Source organism: Pangasianodon hypophthalmus, chromosome 26 (genome assembly GCF_027358585.1).
Source record: "Pangasianodon hypophthalmus isolate fPanHyp1 chromosome 26, fPanHyp1.pri, whole genome shotgun sequence".
Lineage (NCBI taxonomy): Eukaryota > Metazoa > Chordata > Actinopteri > Siluriformes > Pangasiidae > Pangasianodon > Pangasianodon hypophthalmus.
Window position 1 is genome coordinate 20,009,991 of NC_069735.1, and position 12,025 is coordinate 20,022,015.

A 12,025-nucleotide genomic window follows, 5' to 3' on the forward strand; every position below is an offset into this window, starting at 1 on the left:
CCATGCAGGCTCTGTCTCTGCACCCTCCCTGTCCTCACTGTCCCCGTGTTGGTCTCCATGTCTGTCCCATTTCTGTTCTCTCTAAGGCAGCATTTCCACTGTACATGCTATACGTGCATTCTGCAACTATACCTGCTAGCAACTGAATATCTGTGTGTGTGTGTGTGTGTGTGTGTGTGTGTGTGTGTGTGTGTGTGTGTGTGTGTTTCAGGCGGTTGCTGTGGTGTCGGAGGGATTGGAGTGTTTTGGGGGTCAAGGTTATATTGAGGACACAGGTTTGCCTGCCTTGCTACGAGATGCACAGGTACACACACACACACACACACACACACACACACACACACACACACACCCAGTTACATACAATACACACACAGTTACATACAATACACACACACACACACACACACACAGTTACATACAATACACACACACACACACACACAGTTACATACAATACACACACAAACACATATACAGTTACATACAATACACACACACACACACAGTTACATACAATACACACACACACACACAGTTACATACAATACACACACACAGTTACATACAATACACATATACAGTTACATACAATACACACACACACACACCCAGTTACATACAATACACACACACAGTTACATACAATACACACACAAACGCATATACAGTTACATACAATACACACACACACACACACCCAGTTACATACAATACACACACACACACCCAGTTACATACAATACACACACACACACACCCAGTTACATACAATACACACACACAGTTACATACAATACACACACACACACAAACACACAGTTACATACAATACACACACACACACACACACACAGTTACATACAATACACACACAAACACACATACAGTTACATATAATACACACACACACACACACCCAGTTACATACAATACACACACACAGTTACATACAATACACACACACACAGTTACATACAATACACACACACACACACCCAGTTACATACAATACACACACACACACACACACCCAGTTACATACAATACACACACACAGTTACATACAATACACACACACACACACACACACAGTTACATACAATACACACACACACACACACACACACACAGTTACATACAATACACACACAAACACACATACAGTTACATATAATACACACACACACACACACCCAGTTACATACAATACACACACATAGTTACATACAATACACACACACACACACACACACACACCCAGTTACATACAATACACACACACACACACACATACAGTTACATACAATACACACACACACACACACACACACACACACCCAGTTACATACAATACACACACACACACACCCAGTTACATACAATACACACACACACACACACAGTTACATACAATACACACACACACACACACACACCCAGTTACATACAATACACACACACACACACACACACACACAGTTACATACAATACACACACACAGTTACATACAATACACACACACACACACACACACACAGTTACATACAATACACACACACACACACACAGTTACATACAATACACAAACACACACAAACACACACACACAGTTGCATACAAAACACACACTCACACACAGTTACATACAATACACACACACACACACACGCACAGTTACATACATTACACACACACACACAGTTACATACAATACACACACACACACAAACACACACAGTTGCATACAAAACACACACACACACACACACAGTTACATACAATACACACACACACACAGTTACATACAATACACATACACACACAAACACACACAGTTGCATACAAAACACACACACAGTTACATACAATACACACACACAGTTACATACAATACACACAGTTACATACAATACACACACACACACAAACACACACACACACAGTTGCATACAAAACACACACACACACACACACACACAGTTACATACAATACACACACACACACACACACACACACACACAGTTGCATACAAAACACACACACACACACACACACACAGTTGCATACAAAACACACACACACACACACACACAGTTACATACAATACACACACACACACACACACACACATTGTTACATACAATACACACACGATGGCGAAACAGCTTGGCCTAAACATTCTTTTAATCTCAGTGTGTGTCAGACTCATTCATCTCTGTAATAGTGATAGATCTCATTGTTTCCTCTGAAGTCTCTCTCTCTCACACACACACACACACACACACACTGCTATCTGTCTCTATCTGTATCCTCATTGTTCAGTTTGAGAAAGTTATATTAATGTGTGTGTGTGTGTGTGTGTGTGTGTGCAGGTGTTGAGTATATGGGAAGGCACCACTAATGTTCTTTCTCTGGATGTTCTGCGCTCAATTTCTAAATCCTCAGGCCGTGTACTGCAGGCCTTCTTCTCTGATGTGGAGGTGAGATAACGCGCGCGCACACATGCGCACACACACTCTCTCACACACACACGCACACACACACTCTCTCTCTCACACACACACTCTCACCCACACACACACACACACTGGTGATATCTGAACACGGATATTGCAGAACGCAGTGTGAATGCGGCAGCAGCAGTGTGTTTATCCGTGGAGTGCCCACCTGCATGCATAAGCAGCGCACACACACACACACACACACACACCTTCATGCTAATCATACCTTAATATGCTAATTGATTAACGAGGCTGGTTAGCACTCTATCGTAGAGTTCAGTCAGACATGTAATTATGCAAGGCTAATTATGCTAATTAGCATTTAATGACTAGCAGTGGCTTTAGTCAGAGACAGTCCTCATGGTTCTGCGTCAGTGTTAGCCTGCGTCGCCTAATGCTGCATTAGCTGCTCTTATTTCCAGTGTTCTAGCAGTATTGTTAGTTTTGCACTAGCTGCTGGTGTTAGCAGTGTTGAAAGTGTTAAGCTAGTTTTTATTAGCAGAAATAATCCACATGGTTACATATGCTGCACATACACACAAATTAAATAAAAAATATTCCTTAATTGTGGAAAAGGAGTGCTAGCTTGCTATTATTTAAGCTAACTAGAGTTCTGTTGTCTATTAGCTAAGCAAAGAAATTATTAAATATAGCTAGCTGGTTAGCTTTACATGAAGAAGGTAAGTGTTATAAAGTAAAGTATTAAATATTTTAAGGCATTTTTGAAGTAGCTAAGTATTACTGACATAACATAGCTAGCTAGGTAATATTTACCCAAAATAAGGTATTAAGAATAGCTAGCTGGCTAGCGCTACACCAATAGAGCAAAGATTAATAACACAGTGTGTGTTTTTGAAGGTTTTTTGCAAGTTGGGCGTAAATCAAAAGTTTCACTCACCATTTCATTATTAAATGTGTTTTATAAGCGGATTTCTCCGGCTGCTGAACGAATGTGACATGATTTATCATTCCAATTTTATTCAAATCTTTTTCTGTGAACTTCTAAGTGTTGCGCTAATGAAGTGTAAAGCTAGCACAATGTGTTTTCATTAAGTAATCTATCACTGCTTATAGAAAACAAGTGTTTAAGTGTGTAATTGTGTGCGTGTAATTGTGTGTGTGTAATCGCGTGTGTGTGTGTGTGTGTAGGAGCGATTGCGTGGTGCCGGTCCCGCCCTGCTTCCTGCGGTACAGAGTCTGCGCTCGTCTCTCTCTGGTTTAGCTCAGTTCATCCAAACTGCAGAGTCTCGTCCACCAGAAAGCCTTCAGCTTGCAGCAAGAGACTTAGCATATAGCATCGCACGCATTTACATGGGTAACACACACACACACACACACACACACACACTACAATTATTTCACTAAAGATAGCTAGCTTGTTGTTGAATAAGAGTTACACTGAGAGGTTATTAGAGGTCACAGCTAAACATTAAAAACTCTTTACATAGTTCCATCAAATACGATATTAAAATATAGCTGCAAGCAGCGATTGATGGGCCCAAGCACCAAGAGCACAGCAGTGTCTGTTTCAACAATATTTCCATTTTGTTATGCTGAACATCTTCTTGAGCTTTAACCCACATTGCATAATGTACAGTGGAATTATACCACACTTCCTGTTTGCAATGTGTGACGTTAATTAATCTCGTTTCCATGGCAATGTTGATCCAGATTTCAACATGTCCTTCCCAAGTTAACCTGGATATAGTGACATCATTCTGACTATATGTGCTATGACTTTTATCCACGCTGTAAGAGACATAATAAAAAGGATTGTTTATTTCTGTAGCCAGTTGGAGGCGCTGTGACGGGTGACTTACTGTGTGCTTGTTTGACAGTTCTGTATCATTTACTATAGCTGTGGAGCCTGTGCCACATGGAATGATGTACGTTGGAACTATGCCACACTCCCTGATTACATGCCATTCATGTTAATTGATACTCACTGTGGCAATACCATTTAAAATATCAAAAATTTATCATCAGGGATATATCATGCTGAGCATATTTGGTTTAAATATGACGAACCTTGCAAGTGGAGTGATAAAAAGTTTGGTTTATAAGCTTCACTTGCTGTTGTCAGTTGGTGGTGCTATGACAATGAACCACTATTTTCATGTTTAAGTGCCCAAGCCCCATCACTGAACATAAATCGGCCACACTGCACGATGTACAGTGGAAATATGCAAAACTTCCTGTTTGTGCAGTGTAATATGTTAATCTTTCCCAAGGCAACGCCGTTAAAGATATCAGAATTTCCTTCACAATCTGCAAATCGGTCACATTCCTGTTGGGCGGAGTTAACGAAAGTGAGTGTGAAATTCATTTATCTTAAGAAGACCCATACTCCTGCCAAGTCTGTTGCATGCAGGTGAACCTGGATGCTCATCCTGAAGAAAAATGTCAAAAGGGGGTGCTGTTGAGCAGCAGGGTGATGCCTGGGTCCAGTCTTCTGATGACCAGCATGTATGATGTGTTAAACACTTAAACAGATACAATAGGTTAATAAAATAATATCCTTTTTCTTTAGTGTTAGCGAGAAATATATCAGCTGCTCTGTGCTGAAAAAAGCATTATTATAACGAGTGTGTGTTAAACGTTCTTGCTCAGCTTAGAGGGCTGCGTCCCTTCTGCTAGAACTTTCTTTGTATGTCTGGTACATCATCTGCAAACTCTGTTGTGAATGTATTTGTGTGAATAGCCTCCCTGCAGTTTGATGTAATTCTGTGATGTGTGTGTGTGTGTGTGTGTGTGTGTGTGTGTGTGTAGGAGCTCTGTTAGTGGATCATGCCTCATGGGAAGGAGCTTCACACCCAGATGTCTATGCTGCGCTGAGGTAAAGTGTGTGTGTTTGTGTGTTATAATACCTAACCCCCATTATTTCTGGTTCTCTTTGGCACTGTTCCTTTGTCAGTCCTCGGTATCTTCTGCTACTCGTATTCCTTTCATTGGATTGTATCATTTCTCGGGATTACCTGATGATTTCTGCTCCTTATTTATTCTGAATCCGAACTGAAAGCTCTACAGGATCGTAGCATTGTTGATCTCCACCATGCCTTGTGTAGTTCCTCAGGAAATTCTGACTCGAGTTCCCTGCTAATGTTCCTGTATGCGATCGCTTCCTCTTGCTTTGTCCACGTTGCTGAACTCGGTTGTTAGCAAGGTGTAAAGTTATTAGTCAATGTTGAATTTACTCCTTACTTAGACTTTACACACACTGCTAGCTTGCAAATTGTTGTCTTTACCTTCATCAGGACAAACCCTAGAAATTTAATAGCTCCTTGTGTATGTAGCAGCACCATTAAAGGTACATCTTTTTGTAGCTTTAGTTAAGGCACCTAGATGATGTATTGAACCTTGAAATGTTCAACGGACAGAATTGGATGGTCACAACAGCCCAGGACAGTACCTCTCCCCACCAGCAGAGGGCAGATCAGTTTCACATGCTAGAGTTTGAATCGGTTGATCTTTTCCTGTTTCCAGTATTTCCCTGATAACCGATTCTGTATTTCGACCACTTTGCTACTCCATATTTGACTACTCTTCGGTTTGCCCTTTTGTTTGATGACTTTTGCTTGTATTTCAATAAACTTGGCACGTGGATTCTCACTCTTCTGTCCAGTCTGGTTTGTTATGTGGACCTTTGGGAAACATGTGGGTTTACACTGTTTACTTTTGGGGAACAAAAAATGGGCCTGAACAGAACACTGTTGTTCTGATGGTGTACTGTCTGGGATGCACTGACTCCATCATGGAAGTCATGGCTGAAGACAACATCAAACCTCCAAATACACCAGCATTATCACATGTTTATAGTCCCATAAAGTACTGATATATAATAATTATTTATATATTTATTATTTTTATTGTCTTCTCCAGCTAAACCCAAATAAGCTCTACACACAGCATTCCTCAAGGCTCTGTGGTTGGCTTATTGCTTTTTATATCCGCTTTTTCGGTGTTGACATTTTCTCCTGCGCATTCAGGTTTATCTTGTGTGTACACTTAAAACACACATCTGAATGATGTGATTTTCTGTCTGTAGGAAATAAAGACTAATATGTTCCTCAGGAGGAGCCATTACTAACTGGCTCAAACGCAGTTCATAAAAATATCAACTCGATTTATCTGCTTTGATAGAATGTCATTTAAAATGTACAAATCTGAATTTAATGACTTTATTTGTGTTTGTAATTTGCAACACTACATCTGGGGACATCAGAAAAGTAAAGGAGCAGCATTATCACCAATCAGCCAGTGGTGTAGTGTTCTGAAAAACTGAAGCTGAGTTTGAAGAAATGAGTGTGAAATGGGTTGTGCCACCCAAAACTGATTATTATTAAATTTGAATTACACACAGCTTCAAGCTTTGCAGTAAAATTTCAATTTGCTGTAAGATAACTACAAAACAATAATTGAAAATAAAGGCATAATTATTCAGATTTGTAAAATTTAAATTCAGATTGTATTGGCATGCTTCTCATTCTGTAGATGGGGGCACACACACACACACACACACACACAGCTGAGGCTCAGGGTGAAGTACACGCTTATTTAATTCTTGTTTCACGTTTTGTTCTATGCAGTGATGTGACGTCTATGTTAGAGGACAGTTTCACACGTGGTACATCCACAGCGCGAGACATGTGACGTTTTCAGCGCTTGTCCAAACGAACATCAGGAATATTGTTGTTTGTTCTGTCTTAAAAGGCACATGACGAGTTCTGCACAGTCCTTGTCAGTGAATGAGTTCAAATGTCACATCCGTAAACCTGGAACTACTCAATAAGCCTTGATGTTGATGATGAATGGATTTCTCTCGATGAAATCACCACATCAGAGTTATTCTCCCTCGACTCCTGTATCGGCTCCATAGTGGAAACCTCCACTTTTATCTCAGAAACATTATAAAGCTTTGACCTTGTCTGTCTGAGTCTACTGCTTAATCCCTCATCCACGTCTCTGTCTCTCGCTGCTCAGATTACTGGACTTCTGTATCTGTAGCAGTTTTTGTAGCAGTTTGAACTCTAGGTCAAAATTCAGCCTTTTGGCTTTTTACCAGTTCTCAGTGTAAACATCTGCAGTTTACACACTTGATTAACTGCACATTAAATGATTCATTTATTTCAAATTGATCTTCTCCTTAATTACAAATCTCTTCACGGTTTCAGTTTCAGTCCTCATCTCTCTCATCTTCTCCTTATCTACAAACCTGCCTGGACCTTCCACGTTCCCCAACATTCACTTCATGTCCTTTCATCTGAACGCTGCAGTTCTTGTGATATCCCACACCCCAGAGCTCCGACATCACCAGCGTCCGTACAGGACTGTTGTGTGCTTCGTGGATGTCATTCGTCAGTGTGCATTTGTTATGTTGTTCTTGGATATTCCTAATGTTGTTATCTTGTTCCTCTGACTTATTTTGGTTACCAAATCATAAATTCTGGATTCTGATTGGTCAGAAGGTGTTTTTCTATAAATATTAATAAATTAATATTATGTTAATTCTCTATAACAGCAGCTCTGACAGTAGTGCAGGTTTATATTAATGCGCTCGTTCTAATACGTTATCGTTTCTATAGTAACAGCTCATTCACAGGGGTGTGTACAGCGACGCTCCACTGATAATAAACAGATTAAAAACCTGCGTAATCATTGATATGGTGAAGTTTTCTGTAAGGAGAAGTTTATTCGACATTTATGGAAGGAGTCTCCAGTGTGAGCACTTTGTAACAGCCAGAGGTAAAGCTGTAACTTTCTGACATCTTCGGGACAGATGAGTTTACGCTTCTTTACGTAGTTTCTTAGTAACATGACCAGCTGCATTTAATTTTTTTATCTTTAACTTCGAGAGAGAAAAAAAGAGAGGCTGTTTATAGCTGCTATAACATAAGTGACAACAGGAACTAACTTGATCCACCAACATTCGACAATATTATTTGTAATTATAAATGGATAAAAAGCATAAAAAGCAAGTCCTTTAAAAAATAATAAATTGTAGTCTTTGGTAAATTGCTGTGGTAGAAGAGGAATAAAACACTTGGGGACATGGTGTTATAGGAAAATAATCAACTCTGGGATCGTAACATTAACTCCACTTCATCACCACCCCTCAGTATTTTACTGTAACACACACACACACACACACAGTGTTTGTTACTTACATATCACAAACTCGTACTTTTTGTTAACCTGTAGGAGTTCAGTTATAGACTAACTGTGTGTGTGTGTGTGTGTGTGTGTGTGTGTGTGTGTGTGTAGGTGGTGTGAGAATGATGTGTGTCCTGTAGTGAGCGGGGAGATCCGAGGGTATTACAGCACCAGCGCTGTACTGAGTGACTCTCAGCTTGTTTACCAAGGACTGGAGAAGCAGGACCCCTGAGAACACACACACACACACACACACAGACACACACACACACCAGATTATATGTATAAATATATACACGGACATGGTAATGACTCATGGGCTGTACATGCATCATACACAAATCTTGAACGGGACAATGATATGTAATGACACATTATAATAAAGATAATAATGTTTATATTAACAATAGTAATACGAAAGTGATTGATTACAGTGTGTGAGTGAGATTACAGTGTGTGAGTGTGATTACAGTGTGTGAGTGTGATTACAGTGTGTGGGTGAGATTAGTGTGTGAGTGTGATTACAGTGTGTGAGTGTGATTGCAGTGTGTTAGTGTGATTGCAGTGTGTTAGTGTGATTAATTATGATTAATTAATGATACACTGTACTATATATATGCACTGCATATATTTTATATTTGTGTAATTAATGTAATTAATGTGTTGATTAAAGAAGGGTGTTGATTTATTATGATGATTGCACACTTGCAGTCACACTTAACATAAATGCACTTTTTTGTCATGAATCTACACAAAACATCCCATAATACTGTAGTAGAGAATATTTATATCAATTTAATGTATAAATAATTTGTCTAATGGATTTGACCTGTGTATAATTAAATGGCCATTTGATCTCAGTATAAATTCACCTGTTCCCGAAAAAATCCAGAGTTTATTAGAGGACCAAAACACAGCATCATGAAGACCAAGGAGCAATCAAAGCCCCAACACAGTCCCAACACTCCACACAGCCCTAACACAGTCCCAACACTCCACACAGTCCCAACACTCCACACAGCCCTAACACAGTCCCAACACTCCACACAGCCCTAACACAGCCCTAACACTCCACACAGCCCCAACACTCCACACAGCCCTAACACAGCCCTAACACTCCACACAGCCAGAACACAGCCCACACACAGCCCCAACACAGCCCCAACACTCCACACAGCCCTAACACAGTCCCAACACTCCACACAGCCCTAACACAGCCCCAACACTCCACACAGCCCTAACACTCCACACAGCCCCAACACTCCACACAGCCCACACACAGCCCACACACAGCCCCAACACAGCCCCAACACTCCACACAGCCCTCACACTCCACACAGCCCTAACACAGTCCCAACACTCCACACAGCCCTAACACAGCCCCAACACTCCAGACAGCCCTAACACTCCACACAGCCCCAACACTCCACACAGCCCTAAACACAGTCAGAACACTCCACACAGCCCCAACACTCCACACAGCCCTAAACACAGTCAGAACACTCCACACAGCCCCAACACTCCACACAGCCCTAACACTCCACACAGCCCCAACACTCCACACAGCCCTAAACACAGTCAGAACACTCCACACAGCCCCAACACTCCACACAGCCCTAAACACAGTCAGAACACTCCACACAGCCCCAACACTCCACACAGCCCTAACACTCCACACAGCCCCAACACTCCACACAGCCCTAAACACAGTCAGAACACTCCACACAGCCCCAACACTCCACACAGCCCTAAACACAGTCAGAACACTCCACACAGCCCCAACACTCCACACAGCCCTAACACTCCACACAGCCCCAACACTCCACACAGCCCTAAACACAGTCAGAACACTCCACACAGCCCTAACACTCCACACAGCCCTAAACACAGTCAGAACACTCCACACAGCCCCAACACTCCACACAGCCCTAACACTCCACACAGCCCCAACACTCCACACAGCCCTAAACACAGTCAGAACACTCCACACAGCCCCAACACTCCACACAGCCCTAAACACAGTCAGAACACTCCACACAGCCCCAACACTCCACACAGCCCTAACACTCCACACAGCCCCAACACTCCACACAGCCCTAAACACAGTCAGAACACTCCACACAGCCCTAACACTCCACAAAGCCCTAAACACAGCCAGAACACTGCACACAGCCCTAACACTCCACACAGCCCCAACACTCCACACAGCCCTAAACACAGTCAGAACACTCCACACAGCCCCAACACTCCACACAGCCCCAACACTCCACACAGCCCTAACACTCCACACAGCCCCAACACTCCACACAGCCCTAAACACAGTCAGAACACTCCACACAGCCCCAACACTCCACACAGCCCTAAACACAGCCCTAACACTCCACACAGCCCTAAACACAGTCAGAACACTCCACACAGCCCTAAACACTCCACAAAGCCACAGCCAGAACACTGCACACAGCCCTATCACAGCCCCAGCACTCCACACAGCCCTAACACAGCCCCAGCACTCCACACAGCCCTAACACAGCCCCAGCACTCCACACAGCCCTAACACAGCCCCAACACTGCACACAGCCCTAACACAGCCCCAACACTGCACACAGCCCCAACACTCCACACAGCCCTAAACACAGTCCCAACACTCCACACAGCCCTAACACAGCCCCAGCACTCCACACAGCCCTAACACAGCCCCAACACTGCACACAGCCCTAACACTCCACACAGCCCTAAACACAGTCTCAACACTCCACACAGCCCTAACACAGTCAGAACACAGCCCCAACACTGCACACAGCCCTAACACAGCCCCAACACTCCACACAGCCCTAACACAGCCCCAACACTCCACACAGCCCTAACACAGCCCTAACACTGCACACAGCCCTAACACAGCCCTAACACAGCCCCAACACTCCACACAGCCCTAACACAGCCCCAACACTGCACACAGCCCCAACACTCCACACAGCCCTAAACACAGTCCCAACACTCCACACAGCCCTAACACAGCCCCAACACTGCACACAGCCCTAACACTCCACACAGCCCTAAACACAGTCTCAACACTCCACACAGCCCTAACACAGTCAGAACACAGCCCCAACACTGCACACAGCCCTAACACAGCCCCAACACTCCACACAGCCCTAACACAGCCCCAACACTCCACACAGCCCTAACACAGCCCTAACACTGCACACAGCCCTAACACAGCCCTAACACAGCCCCAACACTCCACACAGCCCTAACACAGCCCTAACACTCCACACAGCCCTAACACAATCAGAACACTCCACACAGCCCTAACACAGTCAGAACACTCCACACAGCCCTCATACTCTACACAGCCCCAACACTCCACAC

The 12,025-nt window shown here is 42.9% G+C and overlaps 1 protein-coding gene across 1 annotated transcript in view; it reads left to right on the top strand.

The window, feature by feature from the left end:
• The window catches only part of LOC113525637 (acyl-CoA dehydrogenase family member 11), an 18,817-nt gene extending 9,470 nt beyond the window's left edge, over window positions 1-9,347 (top strand). The window contains exons 11-15 of the mRNA XM_053230103.1: window positions 212-304; window positions 2,378-2,485; window positions 3,656-3,821; window positions 5,276-5,342; window positions 8,768-9,347. Of these exons, the coding sequence (XP_053086078.1) occupies window positions 212-304; window positions 2,378-2,485; window positions 3,656-3,821; window positions 5,276-5,342; window positions 8,768-8,888 (555 nt within the window). The 3' untranslated portion in view covers window positions 8,889-9,347. The remainder of the gene's footprint in view (window positions 1-211; window positions 305-2,377; window positions 2,486-3,655; window positions 3,822-5,275; window positions 5,343-8,767) is intronic.
• The last annotated feature ends 2,678 nt before the right edge of the window (window positions 9,348-12,025 follow it).